General features: G+C 40.4%; 1 protein-coding gene and 1 long non-coding RNA gene across 8 annotated transcripts in view; one reads left to right on the top strand and one right to left on the bottom strand.

Moving 5' to 3' along the window:
* The window catches only part of NR3C2 (nuclear receptor subfamily 3 group C member 2), a 325,844-nt gene that overhangs the window by 280,267 nt on the left and 24,941 nt on the right, over nt 1-20,636 (top strand). For all 7 annotated transcript variants that reach the window (XM_023636455.2, XM_023636454.2, XM_070261544.1 and 4 more), the window contains exons 7-8: nt 7,126-7,256; nt 12,904-13,061. In XM_023636455.2, coding sequence (XP_023492223.1) covers nt 7,126-7,256; nt 12,904-13,061 — 289 coding nt within the window. The remainder of the gene's footprint in view (nt 1-7,125; nt 7,257-12,903; nt 13,062-20,636) is intronic.
* Nucleotides 10,722-20,636, bottom strand: part of LOC138923293 (uncharacterized) — a 30,952-nt gene continuing 21,037 nt past the window's right edge. Inside the window, exon 3 of the long non-coding RNA XR_011436749.1 lies at nt 10,722-12,022. This is a non-coding gene — a long non-coding RNA (uncharacterized lncRNA). The remainder of the gene's footprint in view (nt 12,023-20,636) is intronic.

Genomic DNA, 20,636 nt, shown 5'->3' on the forward strand with positions numbered 1-20,636 from the left:
AATAGAAGTTATTTTGTGTTCTCCCTGTAGATGGCCACAGCATGAGGAGTCCCTGCACGTGTTCAGGCTAATGCTTCGAGCTCCTGAGTTCTGCAGGTGCCCATAGCCTAGAATACTTTGTGGTTTCAGCTTATCGAGTATGTACTGTTTCTATCAGAGTAGAACATAAATATGATTCCAGGATTACATTTAGTTTAGGGCAATAATTTCCCAAATCAGATGGACCTCCAGATAGCTGAACGACTAAGCTTTTCAAATACCTTTTTTAGTAGTGTCTTGGAAAGCCAGTACTTGAATACCGAAACAGGAGTGTTCCTTCTGCCAGCCGTTGGCTGATAGGTTCAGTGGACTATTCTCATACTGTGAAATAGGGCAACACTGTTAACATATAATGATGGCAAGAGGTCATGGGTCCTGTAGATACAAAAGTTGTTCAGATTGTTTAACTACTAAGTTAAAAGCAGGCAACTAGCATACAAATCATTTAAATTATGAATACCTTTCCCACTCTGATTTTAATGGGGCTTTTTCTAATTCCCACTCTTATTATGTGAATAAGCTCCATTTCCAACCCTAAATTCTCTCCAAATCCAGGGATAAAATATTTTCTAACTCTTTAATTATTCACTTTTATTCCAAGTGAATCAGGTTTGGAGACGTTAGGGTGTTTTAATTTAGTATTTTTAAACTATTCCAAATGGTCATATGATTGTAGTTTAGTGTAATGGATGTTCTAAGAGAGGACCAGATGAAGTTATGGCTATGAATAAAATTGGTTTCCCAGTTGGAGAAAATGACAAGTTTACAAAACTATTGAAATGTTTCTTTTCTTTCTTTCTTTCTTTTTAAGAGTTTCTTTAAAATGTTTTAGAACTATCATTCTCATAGTTTTTAACCCATGGTCTTCAGAACTGGAGCTGGTTTTCTATGCCCATTTTGGTTATTGTATTTATTCATTCAAAAGTAGAGTTTATTCTCTTCCTATAAATGAGATGTTTCAAAATGGATGACATGTGCCCATGTTCAAAAGCAGACACTGACTGATGGCTGTCAGTTATTCAGGTCTGACATTCACTTTAATACAGGGGTGTTGCCTACCTCACTAATCTCCTACAGCCTTTCCATTAGTCCACTGTTCAGGGGTGATTTTTGGACTTACCTTTATTTTTTGGAAGCATTATACAATCTTTGCCTCTTTCCCAAAGTAGTCCGTATACTTATATATTATTCTACTCAAAATGAGGTAAGATTATTAAATGAATAAAAGCATGTAGCAAACAGTATTTCTGTGAAGTAATATTGCAAAGTTAATACCAATATGATGCCAAAAAGATTGTCCTTGTTTCAACTTCTTTGGATGTACCTTTCTGTGCATTTAATCTAATTGTGCAAAAATGATGTGATGTAAAATGTGATTTTAAGATGGCCTATTTTCTTGAAATTTCAAGCTATATTGAGTACACAGTACCCTTCATTTAGAGAACTCAATTTCATGCAAAGGAAATAGCAATGGAACTTGAAAACACAAAATCTCACCATGTAATGAGGAGCAAAGGACAACAAATGAGTGAATATAGTAACAAAACATATAAGGTACCAAATATCTCTGTATAGTTGTAAAGAGGTACCCTGAAGTAAAGAGCCAAAAACCATTGGGCCGGCAGCATGGAGAGGAAAAGGCATGAGTTTTGAAGTAACAAACCTGGGTTTGGATCCTGGCTGCAACATGTCCCTAACTTCCTTGTCATGAACATGAGGATTCTTCACAAGGCCTTGTGAGAATTAGCAAGAGGGAATTTAGCTTTGGTGTGTGGTAGGCGCTCCATAAGTGATGGCTATGAAGACTACAGAGGTTATTCAGATAATAATACCTCAAGAAAGAGTTAAAGAGATGCTATTCATACTGAAGTGGCAAACAACGCTTTCTGTAGCTGTGTTGTCACACATTAACGTTCTAATCTGTTTTCAAGTAGCATCTGAGGTCTCTCTTTAACCTTTAATCTGTGTGAGGATGTTTTGTTAACACGTCTGATAACAGAAACACTGACACAGAAGTGTTTACTTCTTATGTTCTACTCGAGGCAAGTCACTTCCACCTTCCTGACAATGTGCATTCTCTCTGGTTTTCTCTTCATTTACTGTCCTACATGTAGAAGTGATAACACTGATAATACACAATATTATTTTCCTGAAAAGTCATTTTAAGAAATTGATTATTTCTTGGTTTGTTTTAACCAAAATGATCGTTGGTCTCTCAAGAAGCATTTTATTCTCTTCATTATATAAAAACAAAAGAAAAAAAGCTAATATTTGTACAGTACTTTATAATTTAAGAATTTCCATACAGTTGGTTTCTACATCCCTGCAAGGTTGGAATTATTATTAGTATCCAAATTTTACATATGATAAGCCTGGGTCTCAGAAGCAGCACAGTCACAGGCTTACAAAGCCAGCACGTCTTGAAGGGTTGGGGAGCTGCGCATCTCTAGGTCCTGCTGTAGCAAAGCCAAGGACACCTGTTCTGCCTCCAGCACAAGGTAGCTTAAGGGATCAAATGTACGTGAGTCCACTCTTCAAACTGCATGGCATCAAATGGATATTGTGTTATGTTCCACGGACATCCTGATTTGCAATCTGCTTCACCCTATTTTACAATCTCAGTCTCTCCCTTTTTTTGAGAAACTTCTCTAGAACTTCACAAATGCCCTATCTATTTCATTAGCCATTTGATCTACCTTCCAGTATCATCTTTCTCAAATCATCATCATCATATGCAAGTCGGTATGTCTTCAATTCATTTTGTTGTCTTCACTTGTTCTCTTTCCTTCTCTCTCACTCATTCATGAAATATGTATTGAGCAAAGATTGACACATGGCATTTGTCTATCATATTCTGTTAGACATTCAGAAAGGTTAGTCAGACATGGATCCTGCCTTTAAGAAGCTTGTAGATAGCAATCAGAATGGTGGAACAGAACTGAGCCTTTTTTTTTCCTCTCTGTACACATAGAAATTCTGTGTAAAAAAAAGTCTTAACTTTATAGCCAAGCTCAAAAAAAAAAAGAAAAAAACAGGTGCAAGAACAGGGAATTCACAGCCAGTGTGGTTTAACTAAGAGCTAAAGTCTGCAGTTGGCCCACAGACTATTGGATGTAGATAAACGCGGCTTAGCGGGGTGGGTGTTAGAACACAAACAGAAACAGGAGACAAGAACTTAGATACTAGCAAGGCTGGGGCCTGAAATGGAACCCCCTGCATAAAGCCAGGGCTCTGTGAAGATTTCACTGTCTACTGACAAGGAAAGTAAAACTCAATAAGCCAGCCAGCCCAAGGATATGGCAAGGAAGCTGAAAGAAATAAGAAACACAAGCCTGCACCACGTCAAGTGTGGAGTCTAAATTTAAACCACACAAGTCTTGCAAAAAGCATTTAAGCTGAGAAATTAGCATAAAAACTGGTCCAGAACAAGTTAAATGCTTACCCCCCAACAGTTATAAATGCTAAAACTTCCTATAAAGTTCCTTCCACAATACGCTGCCCCTGGGATTCACCCAGAAGACAATATATGCCAAAACAATACATGTTAGGCATGCGTATTAGCACTCCAAAACATTGAATAAAGAAACAGAAATTATAAAATAAACATGTTAAAAGTATTTAGAGATATAATAGGCAAAGATATAATTTAGAGGAGATATAATAACCATAAAGTGAGAAGTATCTTATAGAAAATAGCAGAAATGTTTAAGAAGGAACTAACAGAGCATTTCCAGACACCTAGACCTGAAAAATATTGCCATTAAAATTTAAACACTGTAGACATTAAACAGATTGGGCACAGAAAAAAAATTATTTAGTTAGAAAATAATTCTGAGAAAACCACCTAGAATGCAGTACAGAGAGATAAAAAGATAGATAATATGAAAGGGAGGTTAATGTGGAAGACACAATAAGAAGGTCCAACACACCACTAATAGGAGTTCAAAAAGAAAGAAACAGGATTGGGATAGGGGTGTAATTTGAAGAAACAATGTCGAGAACATTTCAGAACTGAAGAAATACCTATGTTTTCAAGTCAAATAAGGACGTTGAGTCCTGAACAGGAGCAATAAAAATCAGGCTGCACCTAAGTACTTCATAATGAAACAGCAGATGTCAAACAACGGAGGGAATTTTTTAAGCTGCCGAAGAGAAAATGCAGGTTACCTATTAAAGAATGACAATTACGCTGACGAGAAATTTCCCAAGAGCAGCAATGAAGGTCCAGGTGTAGTAGAATACTGTCTTCAAAATACTGAGGAAACTACCTGTCAAGTTAGAAACCTGTGACTTTTTAAACTGTCCTTCAAGAATGAAGATGAAATAAAGATATTTTCAGACAAATTAAGACTGAATGACTTGGACATTCAGTGACTGACCACTGCTGAATTACAAAAAAATTTTCTTCAATAAGTAGGAAATTGAACCTAGAAATACAGAGTGACGTGTAAGAAACAATGGTGATCAAGAAACACATTGGTAACTCTAAGCAGACGTGGAGTGTAGATGTGTGAGAGAGAGAGACTGATTTCAAGGGTGACTTGAAAACAAGTTGAAATTTAAATACTGAAGAGCAATAGCATGGAACATGGGAAGCAGTAAACCAAAGATAAAACACTCTACATTTTTTCTGTCTCTCATGGAAAAGCCAGTGATTAAATGTTTAAGTATGCAAGTTCATAATTTAAGAATAATTATTTAAAGAGTAAAAATCTAAATCCAGTAGAGAAGCCAAGAAGTAGATTTTTAAAAAGCTACATTGATCCAATAAAAGGAAGGAAAGTAGAAAGAAGGAAAGGAGTGGAGAAAAGTTAAAATGTTAGAAAAATCCAAATATATGAGTAATTGTGATAAGTGAAAACAGATTAAACTGAGCTGTTAAAATACAGAGACTTTCAGATTTTTTTAATCTAGCTTTTTGCTGTTTATAAGAGACGTGTGAAATATAATTATGTGGGAAGCTTGAAAATAACAGATTTTTAAAAAAGGACATACCAGGCAAATTCTAAAGAGACTTCAAAAGAAAGGGACAGGAAGGAAGGGAGGGAGGGAATAAGGAAGGAACAATCGTAATATCTGACAAAATGTTTAAGGCAAAAAATATTATTAGGAACGAAGATGGTGTTGGTGACAGAAGGAAAAAAAGCTTATAATAAAATGGGTAGAGATATGAAGAGATAAATCAAAGAAGAAATCCAAATGGTCAGAAAACATTTGAAAAAACGTCCAGGCTGAAAAAGCAACAATGAGGCCTTTCAACCCCATCAGATGGCAAGAAATTTTTAATTGGATAATGACAGTACTGGTGGGGATGTGGCATAAAAGGACACGCTCATCTCCTCCTGGTTGGAATGAAAGCATCAATGTGCACAAATCTGTGACTCAGCAGTTCTATTTTCATTTTGTATCCTGGAGAAATGCACAAGGATGTTCCTTGGACATCATTTGTAATAGCAGTAAAGAAGCAGCAACCCAAGTGTCCGTCAGTTGTGGAATGGATAAGTAAATTGTGATATACTCGAATGAATGAAACTTGCAGCAGTGAGAATGAATTAACTTAGAGTTACCTGTATTAAAATGGATATATCTCAGAATTACAACATTGAATGAAAATAAGTTGCAGAAGGATGTGCATATCTAATTTCAAATTTACATTAAACGAAGCAGTACTGTGTGCTGTTTTTATAGACACATACATGTGTAGTAAAATATACACATCTGAGGAGGAAATGATAATCACCCAAAGTGGGTGGTTCCCTTCAGGAATGAGGAAGATGAATGGGATCAAGGAGGAAGATAGAGCGGGCTTTAACTCTGCCGTGTTTAATTTTTAAAGATCTGAAGCAATATGGCAAAAATATTAGCATTTGTTCACATTGTTAATTCTGGATGGTAGATCCATAGGCTTCTGCTATTATTGTGTGTGTGTGCGTGTGTTTTTTAAAATATATGCTTAATTAAAAATAGCTTCCGGTTTATTATGGGAGAAGGAAGACATATAATAATAATGCAGAGCAAAATGTTCTGTGTTCCATTATGGGTTCTTTACAAATGGCTTTCAGAGATGAGATGAGAGATTTCTGCCAGTTGAACCCAAGAGTGCACCCTGGAAGAGGTATCACACTGTTGCTTTCCTACAGATGCCCACCTGCTTTCCATCTCTCATAGAACTGTATCTGCCATCATGACCTCTTTTGCTGTTTCTTTGACCTTTGTCAAGTCCTTTCCCATTTTTAACTAGTCATTTCTTTTTCACTAATTACATTCTTGTCATTATAAAGCAGTAGGTACCCAGGGCCTCTCAAAAGATTTATTGCTTTGAGGAAAATCATCTAAAAAACTAAGTGATGCCTTACTTTCTTCTCATGGACAGAGAAAATAATAACTTGTATTGTAATGGATTTTTATGGAAACATTTGGATTTGGTGGAGAGAGAGGATTGGTTGGTTGAGTAGAAATGTGCATATATTGCCCCAAACTCCCATATTGCTTTCACCCTTTATCAGAGAGATTCCATTTGAGGTTCTCCCCTTTTAAAATTTTATCTAATTTCCCTTTTTAAATGCACTGCTGCAAATAATTAACAAACATGTTTCATGACCTTTGTAAGGGGGGTTCACTTGGAAATAAGACTGGTCGTTGCTGTCCTGTGTTTATGGCATCCAGCACAGTCTTTTGAAAGCATAAGTATCTGTGGCTGGTAGACTCTGGAACAGGAATCTGTGGGCTTCATTCCACATCACAGCAGCTTCTCTACTCTGTGGATGAGCTCACTATAACACATACCACAGTCATTATTACTCTTTACATAAATGAAATAATGGCACACTTTGAGAAAGGCTGGTTTCAATGCTTCTAACACATTCTCACAGGGTACTAGTAAATGGCACGGAAGTGTTGGTCCAGAAGCTATTTACCAATCACTGTGAAAGGCATCTAACTTGTCTTTAAAATACACAGCCACTCCATGTTGGAGCCAAAAGGAAAACTCTTGACTCAGATCTCTTATTAAGCTGCCTTGGGCCTCCAGTCTGGGTTGGATAATAAACCTTGCATTCTCAGACATTTTTTTCTTTTCCTTTGTAGAGAGAAGATGCATCAGTCGGCCATGTATGAACTATGCCAGGGGATGCACCAAATCAGCCTTCAGTTCGTTCGACTGCAGCTCACCTTTGAAGAATACACCATAATGAAAGTTCTGCTGCTGCTAAGCACAAGTAAATTGATGTCCTCCCTGACGCTTTTTCATTGTCAGAGCAGCTTCCCTTTAGGAGAGTAGCCTATTTATAGTGTCAGGTAGTTGGTATAAAAAAATTTTGAACAAGTGGGAGGAAGGCTTTGGTCTTTGATGAACCAAGTTACTTGCAGAGTATGAAGCTTTGAGTATATGAAAGAGCATATCCCTCCATTCCTTCATCCGTCTGACAGACACTAAATATTTATTAAGTGTCTGTCATATGTGTGGTAGGATTGGGCCACTCAGGAGCTGCAAGGGTGAATGAGGCATAGCCTCTGTCCTCAGGGAGTTTTACTGTAAGATAAATTCAAAGATAATTTTAATACATTGTGGAAAGGGATTATCTGTGATGATAGGGCTAAAGAAGGTCATGGTAGCTCAAAGAAGGGAAGAGCATGTTCAATTCTAGGGATCAGGGAGGGATTCATGGTGAAGCTGAGTCTTAGAGAGCTTTTCAGGAGTTTTGGATTGAATAAGAGGCGTGAGATGGCCTTCCTGTCAGGTAACGGTGTGAGTGTGGAAATATGAGAAAGCTTAGCCAGGCAGTAGCACTTAGTTATGGAGAGTTGTTTTCCCTGTTAATTTTTTAATTTTTATGTTATTTATTCATTTAATTTTCCAAGGTTCATCAGATTATATTGAGGGTTGGGGAGGAGTGGGGAATAGGGTTGGGATATAGATTGGACCAGAATATTCAATGCCTGTTGAAAGACATTGGCCTTTATTAGATGGGCAACAGTGAAGGCTTTTGAGCAGTGAGTTGACATGATCAAAACTGCATTTTATGGCTTCATGAAGATGTATCTGGCAGTAGACTGGGGAAAGGGTTGGGGGAAGGAGAGAGGCAAAGACAGACAGAGAATTTAACCTGACTAGAAGCACAAGACCTGCTGTGAGGCTGTTGAAATAATGGCCTGGATGGTGATGGTCGGTGATATGATGGACAGGAGCACATGTATTCAAGAAACATTGTGGAGTTGGCCTTGGCAGCTGACTAGAAGGGGAAATAAAAATGGTATGAGTCAGAAGTGACACAGGTTTTCAGCACAGAGAAATGACTAGGATAGTAGTGATACCATTAAGAGAAGTATATTTATGTTGGGACTTGGAGCAGATTTTGTGGAGCATAATGAGTTCTATTTTGGATGGGTTAATTTTCATATATATCTTAATAGAGAAGCTAAATGATGGGGAAAATTTGAAACTGGAAGTCAGAAGACAGGTTTGGGTATTGAGATATAAACTTGAAATTACCCTTATAGAAAATTGTAGTCTAAACTCAAAGGGTGAGTTGGGTCTCCTTGGCCCAGAAAGAATAGGAAAGATCCCCTTGAACTACATGGAAGGAGGATGGCAGGGGCTGAAAGGACAGAGACAGAACTGTCAGAGAGGTAGAGAAACTGGGAGAGTGTACAGTGGTGGAAGCCAAGGGTTGGTTTCCCAGAGGGGCGTGACTAACAGCATAGCTTCCACAGAGAAAGTCGAGAATGCTGAGAGAAGCCTACTGGAGTTGACCATTCGGCATCGGGCAGGTGCCAGATGGCCAGGGACTTGCAGATTGATGGGAAGGCTTTTTTTAGGCTCTGGCACCAAGTATGAGAGGAGAGAAGTTGATGGCATAAGGCGCCAGGAGAGACAAGAGAGGACAGGATTAGCCTTGGCAAGGATGTTGAGCACTTCTTCCTCAGACAACGGCACAGGCATTTTCAAACAGAGGGGAAAGAATTTAAGGAAGCTCACATCACATGAGGGTGAGACCAAGAATGATGGCAGGGGACAGTAGGGAGAGGAAATCTCTGAGCCAAATGCTGTGGCCACTGAAGAAACTGAGAAATATTCTGGATACCAGGGATGCCAGGGCGAATGGCATGGACTTCAAAGAAGGAGAGGTTGTTGAGTGACCACCTGGAAGCAGAAAAGAGCATCCAGAGCAAGGCCAGCCCTCCCCTTGGCCCGTGAATCAGGGCCTTGGGAGAAGGGGCAGTTTTCAGTAGAGTCATTTGGGAGAAAGTGGCATCACTAGCCAAGGTAATCAGGACAGAAGGGGTAAGAAGGGATGTTATTTCCAGCAAAGAGGGGCCGGGTCTGAGGAAGAGTAAGCCTGAATCAGGCAGAGCAGGAAGAGGGGATGCAGTGGGACTGTGGGTAAGAATCTGTTTAGCACCACCAAGTTGACGAAGGGTTTTCCCTGTATTATCTAATTTAATACTTCAAACAACCCTCTGAGATTGATAGCTCCAGTCTGCAGTTAACAAGAAGGAGGCACACGAGTGTTATTTGCTCAGTGTCCTCTGTGAGTTAGGACTCAAGCCCAGGGCTTTGGAATTCACGTTGAGTGTTGTTCCCACTCGCCCACAGAGCAGGGAGGAAGGAGTGGAAAGGAGGCTGGTGCGCATGCTCTCCCGACAGCAGCCGGGAGAGCAGAGCAGCGAGCAGGCGGAATCTAGACTCCAGGAGAGGGGGCACACCAGCAGCCTGGTAGGGAGGTGGGGCCAGCACTTCACAGCTGTGTTTTGTTTGGCCTGCGCAGGTTTTTTAGGTTGCTTTTGGCCTTTTGTCTTGTTTTATTTTCATTCAATTTGACGGCCTGGGGCAGGGCATGTTCCCTCCCGTTTGCCACAGGCCCCACCATTCCTCACTAATTACTCTCAGCCCATCTCCTGTAGCGTTGTGTTTGCAGCCGCTCCTCTGCAGGGTCAGTAGGACCAGGCGCTTTCTCCCTGCTCCATTCTTCCTCCAGGTTTCTGATGTTCCTCCTTTATCCTTTCTGGAATATAACTTTGGAAATATAATCTTTACATTCAGTGACAGTGATTTTATTCCCCTTTACAAGCTATGTCAATAACCATTACTCTTAGAAAAATGTTAAAAAATGATCAGATGGATGATAGAATTTAAATATTTTTTCTAAAAAGGCATGTATACTAATTCTTTATAAATTTTGATTCCTCAATCTTAATTAGCATCTTCTCCTTTTACATCCATTTCATCAGTCAGCCTATAATCAGTTCTGATATCATTTTGAAGCTACCCGAATTAATTTATTAGCTTCCAAGTAGCTCAGTACTTTCATTTCTGATTTTTGTAGATGCAGGAAAAGCAAAATAAAAAGGTAGGAAAACATAAGTAAAGAATTTTATGAATCATAGAAACTGCAGGTTTTAGCAAGCTTTTTTCGTTAATCCATGACAGAACGCATGAAAATTTTTCTCTTATTACACACCTGATATCCAGTGTATCAAGAAAGTTTTTTTAGCAGTGACATGAAGAGAGTCACATGTTCTTTATGCTTACAGAGGAAAGCAGACAAACTTTCACCCCAGTCATCTCTTTGCTCTTCTCCAGTCCACAGATTTTGGTTGATTTCCAGCAGCCCTGCTGCATTTAATAAGTAAATTCAGAATATCTGGGCAGACCTCCAAAATTTGAGGTTTGACTTAAGTTCTTTTTATTTGTGGGTTTATTTCAACTTCTAAAAAATTTGGCTGGGAAAATGGTACAACTACATTTCGGTTACAGCAGTAAAAGATAAGTAAAATTTGACACAAATTGTTCATAATCTTGAGAACCTGATAACACAACCATCAGAAATATGAAGGCCTTTGGTTAATCTCAGATGTACCAAATAGTATTGAAATATAATAGTGAAATATTTTCACTCTAATTTTAGGTAATTTTTTAATGTATAGGATGACATCCATAAGTATCCATATTGAAAAACTAAAGGTTTACTGCATAAAATTTCATAACTTAGAAAAATAAATGTTAATCTGCAAATGGGCCATGTAGGCTGTTATTTGCAAACTTTCAGTCTCCTTTAGAAAGTTTTAGGTTAAAATTAAAATTTTGGTAGAAAATGGATCTATGGTTTTACTGTTAACATCCCAGTTATTACCATCCTTCTTTATATTTTTTATACTTTTTAAACAAGGGTTTAATTTTAAAGAAAAAAAAGAAAAAAACCTATGTGTTACATAATGGATGGCATTTATCTGAATGTGAATGTCAGATATTTTAAACCACAAGTAATATTGTGGCATCTTCAGGAATTTGTGCAGTTGCTCTTAGGGATTTATTTTTTCCCCACAAAAATAGATTTAGATAAACCACAAATCAAAAGCCTCAACATTAAACTCAAGGAGGAGATTATTAACATAATTTGTGAAGTTAATTTGCAAGAGAAGTCATATTTTATATGGGACAACAGGGTTTATTTAGAAACAGCGGTGTTCCTGACTTCTGGGGTGGCACATAGTACTCACACATGTACTTAGCCATTCTCAAGCGCTGATGACCCAAGAAATTATTATTTATACCAGTTATGATAAATTAGCAAATATGTGCAATTAAGACGTGAAAGTAAAAGCAGTTTTAAATTCAGAATATTAATATCACAAGATGAATTTTCATTAGGTCTTCATCTTCTAAAAATGAAGTTCTAAGTGATTTTATTTTTCAAAGGTAAATCATAAACATAACTGTATTGGCTGTAGTAAAAAAAACAAAAAAGACAAACATGTAAGGAGATTTTCAAAGGGGATGCCTTCAGCTTCTGCTCCACCCTACGTCTCCTGGCAGAATGCAGGCACAGACGCACCCTTTCTCCGTAAAGTGCTTCTACATTGTGTCTTGGGGAAGAGCGTCTCCTTTCAGCAGGTCACACAAGCACTTGATATGCTTCTGGGTCCTGAATCCCAAAGCATTCTTTTAAGTGAGATTTTTTTCTTTGATGATAACAGCTAGCCACTACATAAAAGGAAAGAAGAACATGTTATCTTTAATTTTCTGCCTTATCAAAGATAAAAATGAACATAGTTTATTCTTTTTGAAACTTTTAGCTTTTGCCTTGCATGCAGAGCCACTATTGTGTTACCCCATTGCAAACACACCAGTGCTCAGAACCACCATCCCGTTGTCTCAGAGGTCACGTGACAGCACCTCAGTGGTCATGTGATCCTGGAGCAAGGAGGATGGAAAGTGCTTCTTTGCATGTATCGCCTCCCCTTGGTAGACAGCCGGTTTCCCTGAGTGTCTTTGATATTTGAACTTGAATGTGAAGATGTTACTTTCTAATTCTAGCCTCAGCTTAGATTATCTGTGGCTCTTCCAGTTGTCCTGGAAAATCAAAGTATATTTTCCTACTTCTGAAGTATTGGCAAGTTAGGATTCATAAAACTCTTTGATGACAGGTGGCAAGACAATGTAGCATTGTTGTTAAGAGGCAGGCTTTGGGAACAGACACACCTAGGTTTATACCTCTTCTCTGCCATTTGCTTATTGTGTCCTTGGGCAAGTGATTAAACTCCAGTCTTCAGTTTCCTCATCCGTAAAATGAGAATAATAAAATGGTTATGTCATAAGATTGAGATTAAGCAAGCTAACATATGCAAAGTGTATTATAATATACACTCTATAAATAGCAGTTATTATTCTTTTGTATATGTATGTGTACAAGGGTTTACCAATAGATAACTGCCAAATTTATTCATAAATGAGGTAATTGAGATTCGGTATCAATCTAAAAGTGTGAGCCTAATGACCTCAAAATCATCTTGGCCATTTAACTACTAAGATGCTAAAGCTGTTTTCCATCTGGGAATTTACATGTGTGTATTCCTTAAACACAGTTCCAAAGGATGGCCTCAAATGCCAGGCTGCATTTGAAGAAATGAGGACAAATTATATCAAAGAACTAAGGAAGATGGTAACAAAGTGTCCCAACAATTCTGGGCAGAGCTGGCAGAGATTCTACCAACTGACCAAGCTTCTGGACTCCATGCATGACGTAAGTAGGTCCCTTTGGTGCCTGTTGAATGAAGGATCAACAACCACATGCTACTGACCAGACAAAACCGTAGAGCTGAGAAAGAGTTCTCAGGGCTTTGGGAAGAATAAGGGTAGATTATCCGATGGAAGGCAGCAAGAGTTGAGAACTAATTAGGAAGGAAATTTTTCTTCAAATAAGCTTTGAAACAAACATCATTTAAAGTAAAGGGTGTGGCTCTTCTCATTTCTGAGCAGAATAAGAGAAATGTACACCAAAATGGCAAAACCCCTGTGTCCTGGGCCGGGAAAGGCCCTCAGATGTTCTACAGGTGTCAGATCAAGTTTCACGTTTCTGCTTGCAGTTTAGAAGATGTTTGGTTAATAAAAATGTTTGCTTTAACAGTGCATAAATAGTGTCCATCTTCTACCACTGTTAAACTAATAACCTAATCTTTCAAAAACATTATTAGTGGTCCAGGGCCAACTTGGATCATCTCGATCTTTGCCAAATTTTGAATCTTATATTCACTGTTCTTCATAGGAGTCACCTTTCTGGTCTTGTGTAAATATAGAAAGTAAATTCTGAGCTTGTTTCTAATTTAATCAATTATAGATGTAGTTGAGGTGTTGGTTAACAGTTTCTACAAAATATCAATTTGGATAACTGGCTTTGTTATGTCATTTAAAATATGCTTCTTGTTTCACTTTGCAAGCACTTTCTCCAATTCTGGCTCAAAAAGAGTTGTACACAGTCATGCTAATTTAGTTTTTCATGTTTGTGAGGTTTTCATACTTTCTTTTGGAAAATTTATTGCCAAAGTCCTGCCCATATCATTTGTATGAGGAATTCTTTTTCAAATATGTCTCTGTTGTCAAGGAAAATGTTGACAGGCTTGATGACCAATATTATAATAGTATTACTATTGAAATAATGGTTCATCCTTTAAAGATTTGTTTATGCCAGTGGAATAGTATCTCTCTGTGGGTTGATTGATAAAAGAATGTCACTTTCCAGTGTTTTACACTGAAGACCCAGTGCTGTCATGTTGCTTTGCTCTCTCTGAACTTTTCATGCAATGAGTAAAATCCGAACAAGGTGAATTCAGTGATAGTTTTGCTGATTGTCAGTGGCCTAAAGAGCATAGTTTAATGGAAAATCTTAGGAATAAGAGATGATGACAAGCAAGACTTTGGAGAACACAGTAAATGATGGTCTTCACAACTCTTGCAAAAGGAAATGCAGGAAGCTAGAGCATGGAACATGGATCACCTACATGACAGCAAGGAGCACAGTTACTTTGTTTTGTTGGTTTTATGGAAAGTCTGTCTTAATAGAACTCAAAGTGGGGTTTTGTGGTTCTTTCTTGATGAATTCTCTTATTTGTTCGAATGTATCAGAAGGCACAAGTGCAACATCAAAATAAGTATGTATGTGTCACAACACATGATAATAGATGATACATTTTGAAGCAATTTGCTTGTAATGAGACTGACAACAGAAGTTAAAACTTGTGTTTCCACAGTCTTTCAGCATCTTGGTGCCTTAAGCAAAGTAGCCCAGTGGAAACACAGAGGCCACACCAGTGGTTGATGTGTCAAACTGTCCTCTGCCAGCTTGTTTTTAGTGCCAGCTCATTGTTTGGCACAAGATAGGAACTCAACAAACAGTTGCCAAATGGCTATATCAGAAATGATGATTTTCTGCAAGATCCCCCAAGGCAAATAAGGATCTTTTTCATTTTGTTTTTTTTTAAATCAAGGTATAATTGATACACAATAAACAGAACATGCGTCAAGTATACCATTTGGGAAGTTTGATACACCCATGAAACTGTCATCACAATGAAGACAACAAAAATATCCATCACCCTATAAGTTTCCTTGTGCCCTTTTTTAACCTGTCCTCCTACCTCCTGCTGCCTAGTTGCTTTCTGGCAGTACAGTCCTGCATCACTTAACGACAAGGATTTGGTCTGAAAAATGCATCGTTAGGTGATTTAGTCATTATGCGAACATCATAGAATTGTCCTTACACAAACCTAGATGGTATACCTATGGCAAACCTAGGCTATATGGTACTAGTCTTATGGGACCATCATATATGTGGTCTGTCGTTGACCAAAACATTGTTATGTGGTGCATTACTGTATAGATTAGTGTGTATATTCTAGTGTTTCAGATAAATGGAATCACATATGTAGTCTTTTTTGTCTGGCTTCCTTCACTTAACATAATCACTTTGAGAGTCATCCATTCTTTCGCATATATCAAAAGTTCATACCTACTCATTGCTGAGTAGCATCCCATCAGACGGATTTCTCCCACATGGTGCACGTGGCAGAACAGTGCCACGGTGAGGGAAAGGAACATTCTCTGAAAGAACAGGTTGGCAATTAAGTATTTGAATGGGTCGCCAACTTTAACGAATCATAAACCCTCTGAACATCAATCTTTCCCCAAAAAATGTTTCCAAGGAAGCAGCTGTGGGCAAGCTCCTAGGAATAGATGTATTTTGGCATTGTAGATGTTTGGGTGTTTTATGTAAAGCATAGAGATTCCTTATTCTTTTAGAGAGAATTTGACAATTAATAGTAATTTTCTGGCTATTGCTAGGAGTGGCTGTTAGTTTCCACTGTGTAAGAAGCACATTCCTAATGAATTTCTTGGTAACTTTTATTCACTCTTAGAGATCAAGGATTATTTATGTCGTGATCAGTGTGTAGAACAGTTAGTAAATGTTAAATGTAATATTAGTGGTATTTTTGGGGGGCAAAGATTGCCCTTTTTCTGTTAAATAATTTCATGGTCATACCATTGTAATCAACTTTATTTCAGTAAACACACAGCAGAAATGTGCCTCATACCTAGCAAAACTGATAAGGCTACAGAGGATACAAAATAAATGTATGACACCAACCCAGCCCTCAAATAGCTTAGATTCTAGAGAGGCAGCTGGAGCATAATGCAAGGCAGGAGGTCATGAAATTGGTCGCCAGGGCAGTGGGCCCTTTGAGAACACGTGTGTCAGTGAGCCCCTGCCATGTTCTAGGACCTGAGGTGCAAGTGTGGACGGAATGCCTGTCCTTAAGAATCCCACTTGTCTGATAGAAGAAGATGTTCATCTCATTCAGCAAATACTTTGGTGTCTAAAAGTGCCAGGCAATGTACTCAGGGGAAGAGACCCAATGCCAGGGAGCATTCAGCCTGCTCTGGGCAACCAGAGAGCACCATACAGGGCAGCATGATGGGAGCTCTGACGAGGTGAGCACACCATGCGTTGTGGGCCCACTGAAGTTTATTCTGAGTCGATGGAAGGCCTTGTCAAGAAGGTATAGGAACCAGCTGTGCTGGGCAGGGGTCATGGAAGGCTTCCAAGGGAGTGTCAGAGAATCTTTATGTTATGAAGTAAGAGACAGAGGCCCAGAGAGTGATTTTTCAAGGTCCGTAGGTAGCCAGGGGCAGCAGGAATCCTCTTGACTCGCTGTCTAGTGCTCCTGACACCACCTCCCGATGAAGGAGAGCTTCAGGCTTGTAGCAGCTGCTGGTTTTCAGCTAGGCTGCATCTTTGGAGATCAGAAAACTAGCATTGAGGAACATGAAAAACAGCTGCTCTGCTCTCCGGCTTTCCAGACACATTTGGATCTTCTCTGGCACCTTCTGGAATGCATTGTTTTTGTGAGGCACAGGGTTGCATTGTGAAGGCGGTGAGCCTGGTGTTGTGTTAAAATGTTATGCATGTTTAGCAGTTCTCAAAACAAAACATTAGTTAGGTCTGTCTTACTATAAGCCTCGGTGTGCAGGTTTTTGTCTCTGCATATGATCATTAAACCCGGGTAAGAACCTACTGGTTGCCTGGGCAGGCACCGGTGTGTCACTCAGACGCTGTTCTTTGCGTAACCAGAGGAAACACTGTGAGGTTGTATTGCTGAATCATTGCTTTCTGTGGTTGCAGAGGGAATGCCCAACACTGAAGTGACTGTTCCCTAGCCAGGCTCTCGGAGCCAAGGTTTCCCTTCCACGAGGGGAGAAAGGCAGGTGGGCTGAGAGCAGAACATCTGTACAGTAAATGCTACATGTGCACACTGGGGAGACTTCATTCTTTACGTGAAGAGGGTGTCACATCTCAGTGACACAGTCACCAGCAAAAGAGAGATTGCTGCAAGCAGCCAAGACGGTTAACGAGTTATTTTGAGATTCCCATTGCTCATTTAATGAGCACGTGCTCTTGCATGCAGGCTGTGGTGGCGGCCATTTCCGTCATGACTCCACATGGGTGGCTTCAAGATGGCCGCACACCTCGGTTGAGTATGTCTACCGCACACTGGGGAATGGGAGCCACAGGTTCGCCTCGGTCCTCCCTTCGGGCAGCCCGCTCACTTTCACATTTGATTCTCTTTTGCGTCTTTCCAGTCAGTTTCTCCTCAGGAAAAGTTCTGAGGCCAAAATAGGAGCCCACCACAGAAATGTGACTCCAGGGACAGCAGAAAGAGCATGGCCTGTGGGGCTGTCACCACCATTTCTCTCAGTAAACTTAGGCACTTCCCTGAAATTTTTCAGCCCTCAGTTTCTTCATCTGTAAAATGGAAATAATACTCATAGGGAATTTTTAGAAGTGAATGAAATAACACAGGGACAGAGGCAGCAACCACATAACAGGCACCGAACAGCTGTTCACCCCGTGGCTTCCCCTTTTCTCAGACTGTTTGGGTTTCCCCAGAACCATGTCTCTGTACCACCAAACAGCATCCTTCATGCAGTTGTAATTTACTTGTCAGCACGGAGACACGCAAACAGGCACACAGCATGTGCCTCAAGGAGCTGACAGGCTAACGTGGGCCAGGTCAAGCAAGGAAGGAGGCAGGAAAGACCATTCCACAGTGTAGGGTGGGAAGCACGTAAGTTGTCTTATCTGACAGTGGAGACTTAGACTTGATTCAGCACAGAAGCAATTCCCAGGTCCTGCAGGTCCCAGTGCACACCAGCGTCAGCTCTCCGAGCATCCTGCTAGACGTTTACCAGTGGAGACTGGTCTTGGTGCAAACATGTTGGGGTGTGCCAGAGCCACTTTCTAATTCACTGAAGGGATTAAAGGTGATGATGATGGAGCTGATGGCGATTGCTATGAGGTGGCCATCAGGAAGGACTGATGTTGGTGAACTGAACATCCTTGCCAGGGTGTTATCAGAACACTGCTAATAATTAACAAAGGCTGGCCGTGCTGCTGTGGTGTGTGGAGAGAAAATTCCCTCTCTTCTGGTTGCTCAGGTGACAATAAACTGAGATTGATTCTATATCTGTAATAAAATACCCAGTGCTGGCAGTGCCACACGTGTGTGTGCGTGTGTGAGAGAGATCAGGATGCAAAGCCATGTTCTCTTGCTCTGTCTCACTGAGCGAAACAACTATTTAATATAATTGTTAGCAGTGTTATACTGCCTTCCTCTTTGACAAGATCATGACTAAGAAAGATTCTAAATAAAGGAAGAGTTGTTTATTCCGGAGTCAGCTCCTCAGCTCAGGGAGCAGAGCCTTATCTTCCAGGGCACCAGGGGAGACGAAGACCCACTCCTGAAAAAGAAGTCTTCCTAGGGAAGATTCCAAATTAGATGAATAATGGACATGGCAGATCTGATTCTTTGTCTAGTTGGTGAAACCAGTGGAACAGTTATTAACGGTTTATGGCGTCTCTTTCTGCATCCCTATAGTACATAGAGACTGCCATTTGCCTTAACAGATTTCTCATTTCAGGGGTATAGCATAGTTCACAATGCATTGCCCTGGATGAATTGTGCCAATGAGTACTTATTTTCATTTAAAACATTTTAATGTTTGTGTAATTGAAAAAAAATGCATCAAATATATTTAAAAATAAAAATGGGGGAAATGGAAAAAAATAGGTCAGAGTGTTCTTTTATTTCAATATCATGGATAAATACAGAATTGATGACTTTGGGTGTGATGTGGAAAGGTCTGGGCAGTTCATGGATTGGTGTGTTTTATGTGCTGGTGGCAGGGGCCACGAAGCCCATCCGGGAGACGTAACTCTCCATAGATCTGAAGGGTGTCCTTACCTGCTGTTCCTTCTTTGTTCACCTATGAATGGTTTAAGGGCAGTGTCAGTCAGAGGTCATGATTGTGTGTCTCCAAGCTCCCCTAGGGTTTGTAATCAGTTCATATTGTGAGAGGCAACAGCACAGCTGAATTACTGTCTTCCTAAACCTGTCGAAAAGAGGATCTGAATAACCAGGACACTACATAAGAAAATATATTTTTCAGTGCCCAGTTGTTTTATACCCTGTGGAATGAGCCATCTGTACCTCAGTTGTCCCTTCTAAACAGTCTCCATGGGGGTGTGCAAAGAAAGCACTGCCAAGGGGCTCTGCTTCTGAGAGTGAGGGTGCTGCTCCCAGGACATGAGCCCCTGGCAGAGCAGGTTCACATATGGCAGCCCCCAGCAGGCCAGGCATGGTGCTGGTGCTAAGGAGACCTCAGCAGCAAAGGAGACTTGGTGCCTGCCCTCACAGAGTATGCAGTCTAATGGGAAATATAGACAAGTAAACTGGGCATTAAAGTGCAGTGTGATAGGTGCTCCATATGGACTGTAAGGACCATAGGTGTAGTATCTGGAAGGGGAAGTGGCAGGGTGCAGATGGGCCATGGCATGAGATGAGGGAAATGATTGCTAAGCTGAGCCCCAAAAGCAAAGTAGGAGTTGGCCAGACAGATAGCGGGAAGCTACTCCAAGCCAGAGGAATTCATAGCCCAAGGGAGAGAAAGCATGGGGATTTTGAGAAATGGAGAATTTCATTGTATCCAAGAGTGTCAGAGAGGAACAGAGAGAAATGAGGATGGAGATGATGAAGGGATCTGTAAACCACAGTAAGGAAGCGTTGAGGGATCTCGAGCACATCTGTGGAGAATCTAGAGCTGCTCCATCCAGTGTAGTAACCGCTAGCCACGTGTGGCTATTTACATGTAAATTATTCTGAATTAAGGAAAATTTGAAATTGAGGTCCCAGTCACACTGGCTGCATTTCAAGGGTGCAGTAGCCACATGTGGTTAGTTGTCACCATTGGGGGCAATGCAGTAAGTCATATTGGACAGTGCTGACCTAGAGAATCTATTAGAGGAAGGGCAAGAGGAACAAAAGGCCACTTAGGATGCTGGTGCAGTGTAAGAAGTGGGTGGAGCAGGGGGACCCAGGAGGTATTCAGGTGGTGGAATGGATGGCTTTTGGCGAGGAAGCCAGGAGGAGGAGGTTGAGAGAGGAGGGGACAGGCCTAAATGACTCCCAGGCTTTGGCTGGAGATAGCTGGGTGGGGTGCAGGGGGTGCACTAAGAGGGGACCCAAGGGAGGAGCTTTGTGAAGGGAGACAATGCGTGTGTTTTGGATGTACTGATTTGAGGTACCCTTAGGACATCCCAGGGGAAATGTCAGGTGAGCCTTGGGCTCCGTGGAGGTGAACATGAAGAGAGCCAAGTGCTGATGCAGACTCAGGAAGCGGCAGCACGTGGTGCTCCCTGAAGCCTGTGGGTAGATGGAACTGCCCAGGCATCAGTGTGGTGAGAGGAGGGCCCAGAGCTGAATCTGGA

Source organism: Equus caballus, chromosome 2, assembly GCF_041296265.1.
Source record: "Equus caballus isolate H_3958 breed thoroughbred chromosome 2, TB-T2T, whole genome shotgun sequence".
NCBI lineage: Eukaryota > Metazoa > Chordata > Mammalia > Perissodactyla > Equidae > Equus > Equus caballus.